General features: G+C 45.0%; 2 protein-coding genes across 3 annotated transcripts; one reads left to right on the top strand and one right to left on the bottom strand.

Annotated features, from left to right (window-relative positions):
- Positions 1 to 4710: 4710 nt before the first annotated feature.
- On the top strand, positions 4711 to 7906 carry LOC115397433 (neuronal pentraxin-1). Its single transcript, XM_030103747.1, has 5 exons — positions 4711 to 5486; positions 6260 to 6752; positions 6849 to 7102; positions 7365 to 7544; positions 7669 to 7906. Exons 1-5 carry the CDS (start codon positions 4806 to 4808, stop codon positions 7876 to 7878), a joined length of 1818 nt encoding a protein of 605 aa, XP_029959607.1. The 5' UTR covers positions 4711 to 4805; the 3' UTR covers positions 7879 to 7906.
- A 1436-nt stretch (positions 7907 to 9342) lies between these two features.
- cyth2 (cytohesin 2) lies at positions 9343 to 18365 on the bottom strand. 2 transcript variants are annotated; one of them, XM_030103772.1, is made up of 12 exons: positions 18184 to 18365; positions 16190 to 16340; positions 16008 to 16074; positions 15805 to 15923; positions 15619 to 15699; positions 15260 to 15372; positions 13912 to 14060; positions 13706 to 13817; positions 12892 to 12968; positions 12300 to 12371; positions 12030 to 12184; positions 9343 to 11818 (listed from the first exon to the last, which is right to left on the bottom strand). In XM_030103772.1, the coding sequence occupies exons 1-12, from the start codon at positions 18248 to 18250 to the stop codon at positions 11731 to 11733; spliced, it is 1251 nt and encodes a 416-aa protein (XP_029959632.1). In that variant the 5' UTR covers positions 18251 to 18365; the 3' UTR covers positions 9343 to 11730. The 2 variants fall into 2 exon arrangements, with proteins under 2 accessions (XP_029959632.1, XP_029959633.1); XM_030103773.1 differs by lacking the exon at positions 18184 to 18365 and having other exon boundaries at positions 12892 to 12970; positions 13705 to 13817; positions 15805 to 15925; positions 16009 to 16074.
- Positions 18366 to 20257: the final 1892 nt, after the last annotated feature.

Raw genomic sequence — 20257 nt, 5'->3', positions numbered from 1 at the left:
GGCTCTTTCCCTCTCTCTCTTCATAACTGATAGTTTATACGATGATTCTGTGTGTGTCGTCTGTTCACCCTGTGATGGACTGGCCGCCTGTCCGAGGTGGATCTTTTCTTCGCCATGTTCCTATAGGAGATGGGTGTGTGTAGAAAAATTAATATCTTTATCAAAAAAATACCCCCCCCCCAAAAAAAAAAACCCCAAAAAAACCCAATGAATTTCATGTCAAGATGTTTTGAAATCTGACAACCTTAAGTCAGATTAACAGTAGAACTCATGGGTAAAAGTACCAGGTTACAAATTCTTAGCTTATCATAATTGTAATTATCATAAGTGTTATTTAGGATACTTGTACTCTTATGAAATGAAATTATGGAATTATATTCTCAAGTACAACCACTTAATCTACCAGTTTTTAAACCATAAGTCATTTCTGATTGTCCCTTTTTAAATTATTTTTCAGAAAACATTTCAGGCTCACCACCACAGCCGACTCTCAACTTTGCAGCACCAGCGCTGACTCAGAGCTGCACTTTTTATCTGAAGCACCTCGTCGCATTTTAAAAACTCATCTCAGCTCAGTGGCTGACCTGCGGAAAGGTTCACAGCCAAGTGTGTAGGAAAACCTGTCTAATCATGATTGAAATTCAGACTGTGGTGGAAAAACTCACTGTGGTGAGACACGCTGACGCACTCAGAGCACAAGTCAAGAGCCAAGGCACAGACTCCTCACCCTATTAACCCAGCAGATCACCTCTGTAATCCTCCCTCTGGCCGCAAACTGACGAGAAGGACGTGTTGGAAATCTGTTTGGATTGTTTTTTAAAAAATATTTGAACAATATTTTATTTGGCAGCATTGGTCCTCAGATGGATGGATCCCTTACTCTGATTTGAACAGTTTGTTTTAGATTCCATCCATGAAGCTGTTGGCAGTTTTGAATCTATGAAATGAAAAAAATGTAGCATCAGCAAACAACTGCTTCTCAGAATATGGAATACAGTGGAAATTTTAATGTTTGCCAGTGATACTTATCTGTATTCTAAAATGTTTTGGGTAAAACTTAATCTTTTCAGTCATTTATATGTTTTATTCTTTGTATTTGAGTTCGTAATTAAGCAGTGAACTTTAGAAACATTTCGGTTCATATGCGTTTCTGACAATAGTTTACTTTCCAATGATTGTCTAACTTTTGGAGACGCACCTGTGGTCCAGTTTGTCTTTTCGACACCAGTAACCTTTGGTTTGGTTGAACCAGAGGAGGAAGAGGAGGCCAGCATATGCCGCCTGTCTGAGCCTGTTATCTAATGTAAATGTAACTATAAGTGTCTGCTCTGTAATCAACGGGCCGGCGTCATTGTTTGTTTGTGTGTGATTTCCGTCGACCTCCGAGCAGCCATCTGCCGTCCTGCTGCTGCCGCCTCACTGGCCGCCGGTCAGACGGGGAATTAATCAGGCCAATCACTCCCGTGCAGGGATCTAGGTGAGCTGAGTGACGTGTGCCGGACGAGGCGGGAGGCGAGACGACACTGCTCTGCTTCACATGACTGCTGATTTTAGGTCACGTTTCAAGAAAAAGTGGAAATGCCCAATTTTTTTCTTCTTAGTGTGACTTTTTAGGAAGAATTTACTTCTGAGAGTGTAGGCAAATAAAAGTACAGATCAGGGGTCTCCAACCTGTGGCTCTGGAGCCAAATTTGGCCCTTCAGCCCCTCTGGAGCTGTTCCCTAAAACTTTCAGAATTTGATTTGTAAATGAAAATGTTGTTTTCACCTTAGATTTTGTCTTTGTTTTTTGCATTCCACACTGATTTTCAAAACTGATCTCACCCCCAGGATAAAAACAGCCAAAATGGCTAAAAAAAAAAAAAATAGGGGAGAAAACTGTTAAAGCTACGCCCAATTTTTCTTTCTTTCTTTTTTTTTTTTTGCATGTGTTAAACTAAAATGCTTAGAATTGTTAGTGTGGGTTTTTTTTTTTTCAGGGAACGAAAAAAAGAAATGAAATGGAGAAAAAGATAACAATTAAAAAGAAAAAAGAAAACAAAAATGATATTGAAAAAATAAAAAAGAATAATTAAAATGGGGAAAAAGAAAAGATGGTAGAAAGGAAAAAGGGAAACAGAAAAATTATTAAAAAGAAAAAAAAAATGAAGGGAAAAAGGGGAATAAAAACAAACTGCTAGTGTTGCTCAAACTGCAGTAACAATGGAAGCACTGAGCAGCTGTAGTGTGTTTTGTGGCTAAAATGAGAAAAAGTTTAAAAAAGAGTAAAAAAACATTCCCTAACATGTCCACAAAAGCTAAAATGTAATTAAAAACATCTAAATTGTCCCTATGAAACTTCATAAATATAACCTTAGTTTTTGTATATATATCACTTCTTATTTGTTCTTCATTTCAGATCATCAATGTGTTTTGTGGCTCCAGACAAATTTTATTTGGTGGAAAATCCTGAAAATGACTCTTTTGGTTATAAATACTCCAGAGCCCTGGTATAGGTGTTGAGAATGGGCCAAAAGGTCTGACAGGAAGAGAGGTGTGGCCTTCTAGGAGGAGGGGAGGAGAGGAGGAGAGAAAAGAGAGGTAGAGACAATGAAGGAGGGATAGAAAGAGATGAGCTCTCCTCCGGAGTAAATCCCTCCCAATCTGGTCAGAGAGGAGGTGGACTGGCTGACAAACTCACAGCGCGGACTCACAACTCCAAGGTAAAAACTCAAATGTTTATTAAATTTCCAATCAAAGAGCCACAGACACACTGACACACACACTCCTCTAAATCTGTACCAGTGTGTCAGTAATGTCAGTGGGATGAGAGCCAGTAACGCTACTGCTAAGAGAAGTGGAGTGCATTATTAAAAACACTAACAAAAGGAGAAGAGTAGTGTTTAACTGTTTGAAGGGTCTTTAACTGATTGAAATTCAGGGTCTTTAACTGTACTTGAAAGTTTGTGTGGTGTGACTGCACATGAAAAAAATAAATCTTTGATATATGGCGTTATCTCTTAAAAACATTGGATTTTCTGTCAAAAATGCAGCCAGGTAGATCTGTGTGTTTTTATCAAAAGAGTGATATAAAACAGTAAAAAGCCTTCACGTTGCTCTGTTGTTTCTGATAAGATGAGAAAAGTTTTTCAATGAAAGAACTGATCATATTTCATGGGATTTGTTAGAAAGCTTCACGATAAACAGACGTGTAAAACATTATTAGTTTTAAATAATGAATGCACAATCCTCTGTCATCCTTAAACAAACTGAAATTAGACTTCACTTGATATACGTACAATGCTGCTTTTGACTGACTGTTTGATTTTTCTGCTGCTTAAACAACATATTATTCCAGCATCTTTAAACAGGATCTCCACTCTGTAGACGACACTGTTTGCACCCAGCTTTGTGACGCCCTGACGCTCACAGATTTAGCCTCATCTCTGTCTGTTTACTGATGCAGAGCTGTGCGGTTTAAGCACAGGTCCAACTGCACTTGTCAGTTTTTAATTTGAGACTAATCACACTACTTAAATATCCACCGCGACCATATGCTGCTGCATGACTACAGTATTCACAGTGGATTACACACACACACACACACACCCAAAGTTAGCACAACAACTGTTGGCAATTAGGTTAATTGACCGACCTGTGGGTGGTAATAAACTCAGAGCTGAACGGCAGAGATTGGGTGTGACATGGGTCTCTGCCTCGACCATCTGTCCCTCCTCTAAGCCCCGCAAATCACAACAGGAATGACACACACACACACACACACACACACACACACACACACACACACACACACACACACACACACACACACACACACACACACAGAGTGAGCCTGCCACAAAGTGCGATCACGCGTCAAGATGAAGAAAAAGGCAAACATCTTGCAAAGACACTTCTCAATTTAAAAGTGAAAACTGATTTTTTTTCCCTCCATTTTCTGAGGCTTCAAAGAAAAAAAATGTTTAAGTGTTAGTTTGACGGTTTCACCAACATAAAGTCAACTCTTGGCTTAAATATTGCTCTATATCAATTCAGATTGTTCTATTATTGATAAAATACAGTAAATCATGTATGTATGAAACACACACACACACACTCGCACAGGAGAGGCTGGTCACTGCGAGCGACAGGTGGTCAGTGAGGTTGAGCTGCCACATCACGTGTGTGCCATTTCCAAATGCCGACCCTGTATAATGAAGGACAAGTTACAGTTACAGTGAGGGCAGCTTGACTCCACGACACTCAGCACCACACAGACCACATCTGTGAATCTATTTAAAAAAAAAAAAAAAAAATCATATTCAAAAGTCTGATATTTTTGGCTTCTCTGCCATTACTGCTGCTTTTGGCGAACACCAACAATCAAAGTTGAATTAATGTTCAGATTCATCCCAATAACGCAATACGGATCTAGGGTTAGGGTTTCGTCCTGTTTTACACTACTGGTGATTTGTTTGGGGTTTACACTGAAGCTACCGATAAAAAGGTTGTTGGCAGGACTGGTGAACGTTCTGCTCTGTTCTGCTGTTTCTCACATCCTGTACTTTCTTTCCCAGGTTCTTCCAGTTCCTCGGTGACAGAGAGGATTAATCCACGAATCAAACAATTCTCAAGAAGAAAAAACAAGACGTGTTTTGCTTCCTTTACGGATGAGTGGAGGCTTTGTGTTCTGAGTGTTTTATTTTTTTTGCTGCACTCTGATGCTTCGCTTGCAGCCCGACAGAAGTCAACACAACCTTCACTTCAGCTGGCATCGAGCGTTCTGAAGCCAAGCCAAGCTCCTTAGGATTTCTGGCTGAAGTGTGGATGAGGATCATGAGGAACTTTCAGTCTCCGCAGCTGTTCCTTCTCTTGTCTGTACTTTCGCTCCTCCTCTGTCCTGCCTGTGCCACCTCGGGGCCCGACTATGACTACGGAGGCCACCCGCGCTTCGTCTGCACCCCGATTCCCGTGGATGCAAACCCTTCCTGCTTCCCTTTGGGAGGGCCGAGCGCCGGGGCGGCGGGGCCCGGCGGGCCACCGGGCCATCAGAGCCCACCTCCGGCCGGCTGGTGGGGGGCGAGCGAGGAGGCCAAAGCCACCATCCTCCACCTGAGGGAGAGTCTGGTTCAGCAGAAGGAGACCATCCTGGACCAGAGGGAAACCATCCGGGAGCTGACGGCCAAGCTGGCCCTGTGCGAGGGCTTCGGACGGGGCACGGCGCCGCACGACGACCACCGAGGCACCGGCTCGCACTCGCATCCCGGCCACCACGCGTACGCCGACAACGGCCACTATAGCAACCATCGCCATGGAAACAGCAACCTCATCCCGGACTCGCCGCACTACCCCTCTGTGCACCCTGTGGGGGGGCAACGATCGGACGGAGGGCACGGCGGCAGCAACCAGGGGAAGGATAAACATGTGGCGCCGGGGGACGTCACATCATCGCCGGAGCAGATGGAGAGGATGCTGCAGGCGCTGAAGGAGCGGCTGGAAAACCTGCAGGTGAGCAGCGGCACGGCAAAACTTCCACACAAACTCACAGAAGAAAGGCTGCTACAGTGTGTAAAGTCAACACGAACCGCGAATGAGGAGGCGTGTGGCGTGCCATGTGTCCACACGAGGCTCTCTCCCCGCTCGGACACATTAATGTCATCCTCACTGGTTCGTCTGCCGAGTAATCGAGTCCCAAAGTGGCATTTCCACTAAGTACTTTGGACAAAGAACAATGAATTACTTAATCACATAAATCCACGGGCTCCCTTGGCTAGAGAGCCACTCTGATGTCCCTCAGTGGACGCCCAGGGGCCTCAGTGGCCTCAGAGGTCGACGTCACCTGAGGAAAATACTGGAGATGTGAAAGTTTATGGGTAGTTTTGATTTTCTTTGTGCGCATAATTGTCCTTGTTGTGCGGGCCGTATTCCCAGGTGGTGATCACAGGCAGATGTCAGGGCTGTATAGATTGAGTGAGTGTGTGTGTGTGTGTGTGTGTGTGGGGGGGGGGGGGGGGGTCGTCTAAGATCAGCAGTAATTATCGTGATCTCCCTTGACAGACTAGTAATCAGGGCAGGCACCTGGACAAAGCCAGGATTACCTGAGAGGCAGAAGAGGATGCAGGGAAACAATGACTGCAGAGTCGAAGTAAAACTGTTTTCTGACGTTTGGTCGTATTCAGAAAAACACGCAGACGTTTACTCCTCTTGTTCTTTCAGGCCGGTTTTGTATCAGTGCGAGAGTTTTCAGCCCTTCACCTGTGTGTTCTCACCTTGCTCAGCAGAAGAGGAACACGTCCATTGCTTACTCCAGCTCTCTGAAGGAACTGCTGCAGAGGAAGATCAGCGCTCTGGAGGAGCAGCTGCACCATCACACCGACCCCCACGGCGACGACGGCGGCCACAACGACGATGGCGGTCACGGCGACCACCACGACCACGAGCATGACCACGAGCACGACCACGAGCACGACGAACACTCGGACGAACACTCGGACGACGACCACGCCGACAGCCACCACGACGATCGCCACGACGACCACCACAACGATCACGGTGACGATGGCGACCACGCGGATCGTCGTGACGACAGCCACAGCGATGACCACCACGACGATGAAGAGGACGAGGATGAGGACGACGCCGGCGGCGTCCACCACAGCAATGAGGCAGACGACCACAGCTACCTCCCACACACCGGGTACAGAGCGCCGGCGCCGCGGGTCGGATTCCATTCCAACAAACTGGAGACGATGCTCAATCAGCTGCACCTCTCAGGTAAACAACGCCGTGAAGCTGAAACGCAGCCGTTTCAATAAGTTTAAAAACTCCAGATTAGAGCAGCCAACACTTCGCTTCACTCTCCTTCAACAGGATCCGGCAGGAAGCAGGCAAAGAGTCCCGACGCCTTCCAGATCAGCTTCCCCATGAGGACGAACTACATGTACGGTCGGGTGAAGCGGACCCTGCTGCAGGAGATCTTCGCTCTGACGCTGTGCCTCTGGATGAAGGCGGGCGTCGGGCCCGGACTGGGAACCCCCTTCTCCTACTCTGCGCCCGGACAGGCCAACGAGCTGGTGCTCATCGAGTGGGGGAACAACCCGCTGGAGCTGCTGATCGACGACAAGGTGAGTCACATTTCATCTCAGAGGTCTGGGGAAGTCACTTTGTCACATCGAGTCAGGATTCATTAAAACTTTTGAGGTTTATTCGGCAAATTTATGATAAAAAAAAAAAAAAAATACACACAAAATGAATTCAGGGTGAAATACGATGTGAAATTGAAATGTTACTCAAAACTGAATCACCAATACTTGGAAAGTGTGTTGACCGTCTGGGGACAGGCTCATATCAGTGTGACCTGTGACCTTCCCCCCTCCTCCCCTGCAGGCGGTGACGTTACCTCTGTCTGTGAGCGACGGGAAGTGGCACCACATCTGTGTGACTTGGTCCACGCGGGACGGCCAGTGGGAGGCCTACCAGGACGGCGTGCAGAGGGGGTCCGGGCTCAACCTGTCCCCCTGGCACCCCATCAAACCCGGAGGGGTCTTCATCCTGGGCCAGGAGCAGGTAAACTCCGCTCGTGGTGTTTTTACAAACATATGAACTCTTCTTGAATTGAGAATAACGCAGATTGGCCCATTTAGAAGCGTTCTAAAGGCCCACTCTGACCTCCGCTGCCTCCTCTGTCCAGGACACCCTGGGGGGCCGGTTTGACGCCACGCAGTCGTTCGTGGGCGAGATGTCGGACCTGCACATGTGGTCGCACGTCCTGAGCGCCAGCGACGTCTACAGCCTGGCGTCCTGCAGCAGCCACCTCAAGGGAGACGTCATCTCCTGGTCCGAGACGGAGGTGGAGCTTCACGGCGGCGTCGCCAGATACCCGTTCGATCCCTGCCACTGAAAGCAGCCAAGCAGAGGAAGAAGAAACCTGGGAACATAAAGAGAACGTCCGTTACGTTGTAGAGACTAATGGAGAAGAAGCACTATTGAAAGGGAAGACTTCAGGACCATCTCTCAGTCGCACCAGCTCCTCCAGACTCAGAGACAATGCCTTTATTTTAAGTTTATTTAAACCTTTTCTAAATAATTATTTTTTAAAAAAAACTCAACACGGTGAATCATCTGTAGGGACTTAGTGGTCTTGGGCCTTAGTTATCGGCCATGATCTGTCTTGAGTTTGTGTTTTATTTTGAAAAGATAAGTGCTGTATGTGACATATTGTCATACTGTTAATAATACATTTACATACATCAGGCCTGAGCCGCCGTGCGCAGGCCTCACATGGGTTCTGTTGTGGTGAAGTGACAAACTGTATGTAGTTAGTGGAATAAAATTCATAGATTTTATTATTTTCTTTTCCCCCCCAGAGGTCATTTTTCACTGTGGATTCTCTTTTTAAAGGTTTCCATGAAACATACGGCTAACATACCAAAGAAATTGTAGGATTAAAATAATTTTGTGTCGCACTTTTTTGTAATTTCTTGAATCTGTGTGTCATAGGTAGATCCACGCTCCGCTTTCTGAAAAACAGACTGAAGAGCCCGTCGAGCAGAATTTAGATCTTTTTTTCAGCCTCTGTTGGTTTTACAACTTGAACTCTGACTCCTCTTTTATAACACATCGGGTCTCCTGTAAACAGACAGAAAACGTTCGGGATCTTTAATTTTTTGAAACTTTTATACAGTTTTAATGCATTTTTCATCATCATCAGACATTTCTCACGTTTTTCCTTTATGAGTCAGGAAAATGCTGCACTGCTGTGGATTTTGTATGATGTAAATCTGGCCTTGATGGTGTGTTTATAACTGTACAGACTATAAAACTTGGTATTTTAAAGAGGTCGGGCCTTTGCCACTGTCAGGTATTTCTTTGAAGAGTGTAAATAAAGGTGTGGACGTTTTGTGCCTTGTGTTTTTTGTTGAGTTTCACGTGAGACAAATGGTTTAATGATTACCACGGTTTGCATTAATAATTTTAATCCTCATCGGACCGTTTAGAACTCAAGCCGGCAGGCTCACAAAAGACTTCGTGGCTCTTTGTTGTGCTCAAGGAAAACTCCTGTTTTAGATACAAAACCCGTAAAACAAGAAAACACCAGACACCTGCTGAACTGTTTACAAAGAAAACTTTGCACAAACAAAAAACTTCCACAAGCCATTGCTAACGGCAAAAAGTGATTTTCACCGCTGGGAGGAATAAAAACACGCAGCCGACAGTCTCCTCTGTTTACCTTTTATTGTTACACAGTAGTTTACTGGCACCAATATTTTGTGGTTTTCCTTTTTGCTACATTTACAGATGATCTATCCATCTTCACCTCACAGTAACTAAAAATAAATAAACACAAAAATAAAACACATTTTTTTCCGAAGGAAGTGGACCTGGGGTGGAAGGAAACAGTGGATCTGTTCCAGTCAGATCGTTTCAGTGTTCGATGTTGTGTTTAGCAGGAAATGTGAAGAGTTTTTGTTTGTCTTTTTGGCACCTTTGCACTTCAAGAATACCCAGAAAGCGAAGGCCTGCGGACGATCCCTGTGCTGTACACGAGCACAAAACGTGGAAGCAGAAAGTTAGGCCTCTGTCAGTCTCATCCAGGAGGGAAGAAAAAGGAAGCCTCCCTCGGTCTGCCGGTCAGGAGATCCAGCAGAGAGAACTCAGCACTGACAAACCTGTTGGTGAAGACCTGGTGCCGCTACAACCGGAGACCGACCACAGGCGTTTCATGTCGGGGAGGGGGGGTTCTTTCACAGTTCATCCTTTAGCATATTGTAGTGTATGTGGTTACCACAAGAGGGCACTAAAGAGTATCAGTCAGAGCAAGAGCATTTTCTCAAAAAATGCTAAAAAAAATGATAAAGTGCAGAGGACAATTATTATTCCTACCATCTAGAGCATCAATTCATCAGACGACTGGTTCATCAACTGGATGTGAAGCGAAATTTACATCTAAACTCGTTCATGATTCATTTCATCCAAGTTCGTTTGCTTTTACATAATGAATCAAACATTTATTAGTGTTCCTTGTTTTTACTCTTCATTTTCTTTAAATCGTTGTAAGACAAAACGTTATAATCTCCAGTTTATAAATTCTGAGCAGCGACACTGATCTGTGTGTTTTTAGAGCCTGATTCACACAAAAGAAAAAACAAACAAAAAAAACAATTAAATCAGACTATACAAAAGTGTCCTAATTCTCTCATTTTTAAAAGAAACTACAACTGAACAGGAAAATTTACTCTAAGCAGGAATCAACTATAATAATAAAGTTTTCCGAGTCAACAGGGAACACTAACACTTTTCAAATCAGTGCACTAGCATGATCAGAGATCCATCGGCACCTACAAGCGACGACTCCGTTTTTAACCGACATGCAGTAATACAGTAGCTCGTACAAAATCGGATTTTAACAAAAGATAAAGAATAAATTAAATAATTTCTATGTGTATCGTAAACAAATATGCTAAACATCTATTTACAGAGAGTGTACATCGTAATGAGCTGCCTTTGTGATGAGTTCAGACTGACGCTAGCGGACAGAGCGGCGGTTTACTGGTGAGAGATGAGCGAGTCGCATGCTGGAACGTTACATCTGCCATGATGTGAGTTACTGCTCAGTTATAGTGTTTTAAAGGAGTAGTTAACAAGCCTTCCATCTATGGTTTTTCTACTCTGCTATTGCTCACACATGTAAAAAAAAAAAAAAAAAAAACATGCTAAAGAAAATATATACTTCCTCAGCGAGCTGAATCAAGATGCTGCCTGCAGGGAAACCAGCTTCTTCCATGTGTTACTAACTTCTTCTTTTCTTTTTTTTTTTTGCTCAGAGACTCGACTGTATTGAAAGATTAACAGTTAACTTGGCAATACTTCTGTGTAACTATACAGTAAAGATGCTCTTCACATAATGCTTACAGTACCTCAGTATGGGGCGTGGTCATGTCGATGTAATACGATCACAAAAGTCCTGTGGAATCGCCTCCAGCTGGTTCATCGCTCCGCTTTCCAGCAAGAACTGAAGTTCGTTAGTGTTTCGAAAGTGAATTCACATTTTGTCTGGGCGACGCACAATCAAGAAAGGCAATGTCTTATTCAGGCCGCACTGATCAGAGAGCTACTCCGCTTGCTTGGTGCGTCGCGACCATATTCACACCGATGCTGATTGAACTTTTAATTTAGTTTTTTTTTTTTTTTTTTAATATTAGATTAAAAGTTGTGAAAAGCTGTGTTCAAGTTTTTTTTTTTTTTTGGGTGGTAAATGAAGACACTTGAGTTCCACCAGGAAGATAAGGCTTTGAAACTCACCATCACCTGAGAAGATGATGACGATCACAGCAGTTTAACATCCTCCTCTCCCAAGTTGAGCAAGTGTGGCTGAGAGGCCTGAACAGGACCAAAAAGGTGCCGTAAAGATGATCAGCAGCGGTGTGAAGATGGCCGAACGCACGCTTCACAGGCCACTGGAACCACCGGTGAGAGACGAGCGTGGCGAGACCGCGGGACAGACGGGCGCGGCGGGACAGTCGAGTGTAACAGCGGTCGAGTAACAACTGAGATGTGGAGAAGCAGCCACAGCAGCTGGACTCCTCACTCCTCATGTGGCCTTTTCAGAGTCTGAGCGAGGGAGTCCTCGGGACAGGAAGGAGGAGGAGTTGGAGGACCGGGGGAGAAGAAGAAGAAGGGGTTCAGAAAAGTTTCAGGACGGGCAGAGGGGAGCGGGGACGAAGGAAGACGGGAAGAAAACGAAGTGCACAATCTACGGCTGCTCCTCCTTCTTCTTCAGTGATATACGTTTCTTCCTGGCGGCGAGCATTTCGTAGAAGGGATCCACGCTGACAGCAGACCTGGACGAATGACAGAAACACGGACGTTAGAACTCACTGACCCGGCTTTTGAGGTCAAAACTTCCACATATTTCCAATTCATCACTCAAAAACTGGAATATTCCAATCCTCTTTTGTTGATAATCCTAAAGGAGTGCTCGTACTCGTGAAGGCTCGCCGATACACCGCGCCACGTGGCACGCAGGTACCTGGTCACGAGTCCTGTACGTACTTGATGCTGTGAATCCATTCGTCCTTCTCCTCGGGTGTGGGAGCAGAAATCCGGTACACCATGTGGTTCCCCTCCACCACTCTGCCGTCAGCCTCCGTCTTGCACGCTTTAATCAGCTGGCCGCGGTTGTTGGGGATGTACAGCTCAAAGCAGTTCTGTTGGGAAGAGGGTGAAACAGTTTAGATTAATAATCACTACGTACCAACAGTGAAAGACAAAAAAACAGTTTTTAGTCATAATTCAAATGTGTGGAGGAAAGAAGAGACTTACTGGCTTTCTTGGGTCTTCTACTTCACGAATACTAAGATTTTCCAAGGGAATGATGCCTCGTGGTTCTTTATCCTGTTTGACGACACAAAAAAATGCAACGTTTAACTAAGTTAAAGCTAGCGTATCTAAATCCTATAACTGGAACCTGCTTTCAAAAATAAAATCAATCTATTTGGGTTGGAAAAAGGAATCAAATCCCCATGTTTTTTCCCCTCTCACACTTATCTTAACTTTCTGAACACAATCACGGATGACTTGTATTTCAGGATTGAAGATGCTCTCCATTTCCAGTCATGAGAAGTTCAGCTGCAGAGGCTGAGACTGGTAACAGTCTGCTAAAGCTGAACAGTCAGACCACTTCAACAAATTAAAGCAACATCTGAAAAGCTCAAAGTAAATAGCATCAAATAAACTATAAGTTTGTTTTTTGGCTTCCTTCAGTAACATAAACATGAAATAAAGCTGTGTTTTAATGCTAGAAAATGTCAGATTGTTGATATATCCCCCTAAGTGTAAATACATAAGAGCAAATACTGACACTCTGCACCCAGTTATTCAATAAATATACAAGAACAATTAAGAAAGTACTTACTGTTGTATATTCAAAGTAATAAAGGCAGTTGTCTGTGAGGATGAACCATCGGCGTTTCCAGGTTTTCACCCTTCCCCCTGAAACAGGAGCACAGCGCCGATAAGCGTCAGGAGGTTCCAGAAATAACGGCTGCAAGTACAAGAAGCTGCTCTACGGCCTCTGGGCCAACAATAAACTACGTCTCTCATTGTTTTGCTTTACGACTTGAAACCACAACGACTTTGTCAGTACATACCTCCTGAATAAACAAGCAGCAGCAGGAGAGGGTGGAAATCGCAGGGGAGAAGCAGAGACAGAAGGAACCAGAGGATTTAGAGGACAAATGGAGAAAGAGAGAGAGAGAGAGAGAGAGAGAGAGAGAGACATGGAGGAGGAAGAGAAGATCATATTAGTGACACACAGATCACAGGCCCCGCCATGCAGAAGAAAAACAGTCTCCATTTCATCAACTGATGCCGCACGAGACAGACAGTGCCGTGCTAACCGTCCTGCTGCGGATGTGTGTGTGTGGTGTGTGTGTGTGTTTGTCGCCACGACACTGCCAGCTGATCGCTCAAGTGGAGTAAAAGAGGCGGCAAACCTCAGAGACCAGAGCGGCTTCATCGCAGCATCAAGCCACAGAGGAGAACAGATCACAGTGGCAAACAGACATCATTTATCCCACTCGCGATGGCTTACAGTGACATCTTCAACACACACACACACACACACACACACACACACACACACACACACACTGGATTTGTCAGAAACGTTAAAGACCGACATGCAGAGGAGCAGCGGTGCTCTCAGACAGGAGCTGGGATCGTCTCACCGAGTTTCAGAAGCCACCCCTCTCTGTCCGGGTTAAAGAAGGTGTGCGTCAGGTCGTTGCCGTCGTCCTCGGGGATCTTGAACGGCTCGTTTTTAATACTTTCGTACAGATTCTAAAACCAAAAAGAGAAGGACGAGACGGAGAAATGAGCGAATGAAGCGGCGGGAGGGTGGAGAGGAGGCGAGGCGGCGTGCGGCGGATCATACTCTGAGCAGCTCCTCGGGCAGGTCTCCCCCCTCGTTGATGCCGCGGTTCATGGAGATGAAGCGGTCCACCCCGGGTTTGTCCCTCACGTTGGGGTTATGGAGACTCGTGTTCAGCATAATTATGGCAAATGACAGCACGTAGCATGTGTCTGCAAACAGGAGAGACATGCAAAACCATCACACAACAAGACGTGCTCACTGTTTGAGGACTGTGTTCCTTTTGAGCCACTTCTCTTCTTATAGTTTAATCTTCAAACTGCTGATATGTCATCTTTTCCCCGTCAGACCTGAAGTTAACACATCGCTGTTGGTGAAACTATCTCCAACTGATAAGCTTTACGATTAAAAGCACAGTCGGACAGATGAGATCCGACGCCGATATCAGTGCTTGCGAATGAACAGCAGACTCATAAACGCCACTTTCTCCTCTTCCTGTCGTTCAAACAAAAGGCCCGCTGCTGGCGTTACGACCAACCTCCCAAGACACCGCTTCAAACAAGGCACTGCAGGACATTACTCACTCAAACAATTTCAGGAAACGCGAAGACCACAAGCTGCTTTTAAAAGCCGTGTTTTTGCATCGCCACGACTCTGTGGATTCACATTACAGGTCATTTCTAGGAAGAAGTTAGCTGTTTGTGCGCACACCTTCTGGGAAGTGACCGTTGTTTACTTTCACTTGGAAAAAAAAAGCAGCTCTGATAAGTTTATGAAAACTTGGAAAAAGATTCACTTCGGAGAATGGCAGAAAACTGAAGTGAAAAGTCAGACGAGCAAAAACTTGGAATCTGTCAGTGTGACTGCCGAACACCGACAAGGCTGTAAAGTTCAGTCTTGGATTATTTTGTTTGTTTATACATTTAGGGAAACATTTGGCTGCCGGAGCAGAAACCTCCTAACAGATGGATCGGCATCACGTTTTAATATGAACTCTACATTACTGTGCAAAAATGAAAGGCAGCGGGGAAAAACTCCTTCAAATCAAGACGAGGTTCAAAAATAAAACCACAATTTAAAAAACAGCAGTTGTTGATGGAACTTCACAGAGTGTCTCCCTCTCAACTGGAAAGACCTGCCTCACAATGTAATCTCTCAAAATGACTGATAACCGCATTTCTAAAAAACTTATCTGTCCCAAGGACACTTTGTTTTTATTTTGCATTCCAGGCATGACTGAAATCCCATTGTAGTACTTTCTCTGCATACTCGAGTCATTCTCTCTTCAAACGGCAATTTTAACATTTTAAAGAAAGTGAATTGTCCGACAAGCAAAATAAAGAAATCCAGGAACATCTGACATGTGGATATCAGCAGTGTTTCTGTGACTCTGGAGCGAGGGGATGTTTACCGGTGCTCTGGAAGACGCCGGGGTTGCAGTGGCAGTATCTCTGAGCGAAGGCCTCCATCATTCTGTCGATCTTCTGGGCTTCGCCGGGCAAACGGAAACTCCACAGGAACTGTCTGCAGAGAACAGGTCGAGCTCGAGGTCACGTCTGAGGGAACAAACTCTGCCTTCAAGAATCGGCAGCACGGCGGCTGCTGCTCGCTTGCATAATATTTTTTTCCTATCCTCAAACTGGGGTGATAACAAGGGCAGGACTTTCCATTGTTGAGTGGGTTTAATCACCACAGTGAGACTGGATAGCTTTCAAAGGGGATTTTTTTTTCAGCTCAAAACAGAAAACACCATATGTGGGCACAGATTACCTCAGGGCCTGGACCAGGTTGAGGTCGGTGAACTCGTGGAGGTCGACGAAAGCCTGGAGGACTTTGATGTTGAAGTCGTCCCTGCGGAACAGCAGCAGCCAGATCGCATTTACAAAATGATTTGGCCAAAAAAAACAAAAAAAAAAAACAAAAAAAGAACAAACAAGATATTTCAACGTTCCCCACCTTTCACCCAGATAATCTCCGATGGCCGTCTTGTTGAGGCCTTCTCCCTTGTACAGGAACTGAGCGATGTCCTCTGGAGTGTGTCTGAGGAGCTCGTTCTCCACCAGAAAGACAATGCCCTGTGACACGAGAACACACTCAGCCACCTCACCACAGAAAGAGAAACACACACTGAAGACCTGAACAGCTGCTGACAGGAATACCTTTTTTGGGTCCATGTTGAATTTCTTCCTTCCCATGGCCACATGACGGCTTTTTTGTAAGGTTTTGCTGCAGAAAATAAAGATTAACACAGAAATCTCTATCAGTAGTGACCAAAAACAAGGTCAAAGGGTCATGTTCCATTCAGTATGAAGCAGTGACGTGATGAGGACCGCCCCACTACCTGCCCTCTGTGCTGGTCTCCAGCCCCTCCACCTCCAGGATGGCCTCTCTCAGCTCCTCTCGGAGCCGCTGGATCTCCTGCAGCAGGACGCCCTTCCTCCGGCGGATGTCCTCCAGCTCCGAGCGCTCCTCGGGGCTCAGGTCTACTGGGACTGCGAGGGAAGAGGAGAAGAATGATTTCTGCCCCGCTGCAGCCGCACATCTAACGGCCGGTCACCGTGCCCACACAATGCAAGCAGCTGCTCACAGTGGATTAAAGAAACCGCGTGTTACTCAAGCATCTCAGGACACTTTTTAAGCATCTGCAGCCAAATATAAAATTAATGTAATTAGTTTAAAAGCATGGTTAATCAAAGGAACAAAAAATACATGCACTGCAGCTTGTCAATCTAAGCTAATGGGCTTTGCAAATACTTCTTGTTTCATTTGAAATTTCACTGCCAGTGCAAAGTGAGTGGAATTTCATTGTCATTCACTTTGACAAAGTACAGTGTTTCATCTGTTTTCTGTCTACAGTCAAGCACTTTGATTTGTTAAGCTTTATTAGGTTAGCGCTGGAGACAGTACACATAAACATTAAAGGCAATGCACCACAGTAGACCAAGAGGCATCTTTCAATCATTTTGTTTCTGCTGCTTCACTTAATAAAGCTGTTCAGTCTGTGGATAGAAACAGCATGCACAGACAGGCTCTGCTTCAACAATGTGATGCAGTTTAAAGAGTAACTTGTGCTGCCAACTTTGGTAGAAGAATAAAAACAGCTCTCTATATAAGTAAGGAGAGGAAAACTGCTTTTTCAACCACCACAACTTCAACCAAAACCTTAAAAGCACCACAAGTTAGAAGTGACATTAGACATGCACACATAAAGAAACGACTTGACGAAAGATGAAAACTTTAAATTAACAATGTAATGAATGTGATTTATGTGACTGAGCAGCATGTGTCTCTGGCTTTACTTCAGAGGAGAAAACCTTCTTAAGGTGTTTGATGAAAAACTAGCAGCAGTACTAAATGACCAGCATATTCCTGTATTTCCCTGCCATTTAACACATCTTCAATTCCACTTAAGACATGACAACCACGCACAACAGTCTTGGTCCTGCTACATGTCAATAAGCCAGGCGCAGGGTGATGGATGCGAATCACCCAATTTCAGTGTCTGCACAACATGCCAGAGGTGGGTGATGTTTCCAATTTTCAACACACGCCAACTTATAAGGGCACTCATCTTTGTAAAATCAACATTATTGACCATTGCGTGCTAATGTGTATCAATACAATCCGCAGTGCGATCGACGGATCTTTGCGCAAATAAAAGACGCAATCTGTGGACGAGGTAAAGTAGAGAAAAGTACACAGACACAGAGATCAAATCAAATGGCTCTGTGGTCCAAGAGGGATTTATATTCAGGGAAAGATACTTGAGCAGTAACAGATGAAACGATCTGTGTGCAGCTAAGATTTTCAGAATGGCGTGATCAGTAGAATTTTCAGGAGAGAATGGAGATCAAGTTCAAACCCTGCAGCCTTGGAGCTGAGGGCAGCGGTTTGTGATGTTTACTCGGCGAAACACAGCGCACCAACCACGCCCACAGCCGGGATCAAACAAATGGTCTGATTCACTCATCCAGCAGCCGGTGCCACAATTACAGGGATGGGCTGCTCCGACGCAGTGATTATTTCATATTTGCGACTCTTTCTGTGACCCGGAGGCAGGTTCGGGTGTTTAACGCCACGGAGCAGCTAGGTTAGCTAAAAACTTAGCTACGAGCACCGCAACCAAACAATCAATACTGAGTTAGCTTTGTGCCAAGTGGCTCACAGTTAGCCTCATTTCATTTACATACGCGTCACGCTTCTGGGAAAACTCTCTGAAGAGGGAATACACGCAGTCGCTTTCAACTCGATGTAACATTTCAATCAGTCCATCACAGCTGAGCTAATAAAGTAGCCACGGCGAGCTAGCGATAGCCAGAGCAAACAGCCACTTACTGTAGTCCAGGTCATCCATTTTCGGCGCTTTACTTTTAGGCATAAATAGTTCAGAGTCGACGGTCATTCAATGTCAAAAATAAAGGATATATGTGTAAATATATCCTCAGAACTTAAGGGGAAAAGGGAAGACGTGCCCTGGTGTCGAGGTGTCGGGCCGGAGACAAAGAAGGAGGCGACACAGGAAGAGATGAGGCGGTCTACTTCCGGTCAGCAGCTTTTCAGCATGCTGCTGCTGCTGCTGCTGCTGCTGCACAGAGAGACTGGCCTGAGGAGAAAAGATGGATCATCCCTGTGTCTTTTGATTCTTAACAAAATAGAGGTCTTCATTTGGAGAGATTACTGAATGGACTTACTGCCCAGAACAACACAAAAAACAGCCCTGAAAGACAAGAATACTCCAAAACAGAGAGACAGAGACTACAAAAGAACACAAAACTAAGATCAAGATATTCAGAGACAAACACAAACCCAAGCAGCAGAAATAGGTGACATAAGTGTAACAGGTGACTTTAGAAAAAAACAGCAGATATAGATAATCACAACTACAGACTTAATGAGACAAAGAAAAAAAAAACAAAACACAAAAATGACCATAAACCCAGCTTCTTTACTGCTTTATCCAAATTCAGGTCATATGGCAAGCCTCAAGGTGCAACAGTGATTAGCTCACACCTCACAGATGCTCATGGATTCAAATATGTGCCAAGTCTCTCTGTGTGGAGATTGCATGTTCTTCTCACTTGTACATATTTCCTCTGGGTACTCCAGTATCCTCCCACATTCCAAAGACCCCACATTGCACCTCGGTGTGAATGTGAATCTTCATGATGTTCTGTCTCTTTGTGTTCATCCTGTGACAGACTAGCGACTTGTCCAGAATGGATCCTTCATTCGCTCAAAGTCAGCTGGAATCGGCTCCGGCACTCCAAACAGGATAAAGCAGTAGGCTATAGACGATGGATGGATGGATGGGTCACATGGTGCTGGAGCTGATTCCAGCTGATTATGGATGAAGGCAGGGTAATAAACTGGATTCAAACCCGGGTCATCCTTGGTATGAGGTTTAAAACATATGATCATACTTTTTTTTAATTAAAAACTAACTGAAAGTGATGTAGAATGGCTACACAGATGCAAAAATTGACAAAGATATGAAATACCTCAAAGAAGTACAGATTACGAGGGTGGACCCAAAAGTTCCCGGACTGTGGTTATAACTTTTATTTTTTAATCTTCGCAATTATTTGAAACTGTCACCTTCAAAATACTCTCCTTTGGCTTGAATACAACGCTGCACCCGAGATTTTCACTGTTCAGAAGAGTCGCCATGACTGTGCGTAACTGTGCCGGAAAGATAGAACTTCGATTTTCCCTCCCCCGCCTGTATGCCTGTCTTACCTTTCCGCTGCCGCTCCAGTTTCATCTTTGACAACAAAAAGCAGTCGTCTGGGGCCAGATCAGGTGAATATGGCGGTGGGGAGGCTGGCTGGTCGCGGTTTTAGTCCAAAAATATGCTTTACGCACAACATTTGGTGCTACTTCAGTGCGTAACGGGGCGTCCTGTGGTCTGCTGTCTGCTACGATGCGGCCATTTCCGGGTGCCTTCGTCTCACTGCTTCTAATAACCGCCTGAGGATCATCTGTCTGGATCTCCACAACACTCCCATCAGATCTGCAATGCCATCAAAAGTCCTGCGTGGATCTACCACGACGTCTTCTTCAGTTTTTGTGACGTTTTCCTCTGTTCTGGAAGTGCATTGTTGTCCTCTGCGTGCCTGGTCTTCGTGATGTAATCTGATCGCTCTTAAAGGGCCCAAACCACTCAGACACCTTAAGAATCCTTCTTAAAGAATGTCTGCAACATGGTGAGTGTTTCTGCCGCTGTTTTCCCAATAAAAAACAAAATGTTTTGACAGAGCGCATATCCGTGGATATCCGCCATCTTGAAAAATCGAAGAGCGGGGTGTCACTCTGTCAACATAAACAGTGACTGTCAGCTGACCGCATCACGGGGGAAGACCAAACCTGGCACAGTTATGCATGAGGCTATCCTGTAGCGACATCTAGCCAA

Source organism: Salarias fasciatus, chromosome 11 (assembly GCF_902148845.1).
Source record: "Salarias fasciatus chromosome 11, fSalaFa1.1, whole genome shotgun sequence".
Taxonomy (NCBI): domain Eukaryota; kingdom Metazoa; phylum Chordata; class Actinopteri; order Blenniiformes; family Blenniidae; genus Salarias; species Salarias fasciatus.
Note: the sequence above shows the minus strand (reverse complement) of the source record. Positions and strands in the feature narration are given on the sequence as shown.

Excerpts from the sequence above, each read along its gene's own strand:
- cyth2 (XM_030103772.1), bottom strand. The coding sequence starts at position 18,250 with ATGACCGTCGACTCTGAACTATTTATGCCTAAAAGTAAAGCGCCGAAA. Across the intron at positions 15,373-15,618 it reads AACCTGGTCCAGGCCCTGAG|ACAGTTCCTGTGGAGTTTCC; the intron begins GTAATCTGTGCC and ends TGTTCTCTGCAG. Across the intron at positions 13,818-13,911 it reads TGCCCGAGGAGCTGCTCAGA|AATCTGTACGAAAGTATTAA; the intron begins GTATGATCCGCC and ends TTTTGGTTTTAG.
- LOC115397433 (XM_030103747.1), top strand. The coding sequence starts at position 4,806 with ATGAGGATCATGAGGAACTTTCAGTCTCCGCAGCTGTTCCTTCTCTTG. Across the intron at positions 5,487-6,259 it reads AGCGGCTGGAAAACCTGCAG|AAGAGGAACACGTCCATTGC; the intron begins GTGAGCAGCGGC and ends CTTGCTCAGCAG. Across the intron at positions 7,103-7,364 it reads AGCTGCTGATCGACGACAAG|GCGGTGACGTTACCTCTGTC; the intron begins GTGAGTCACATT and ends CCTCCCCTGCAG.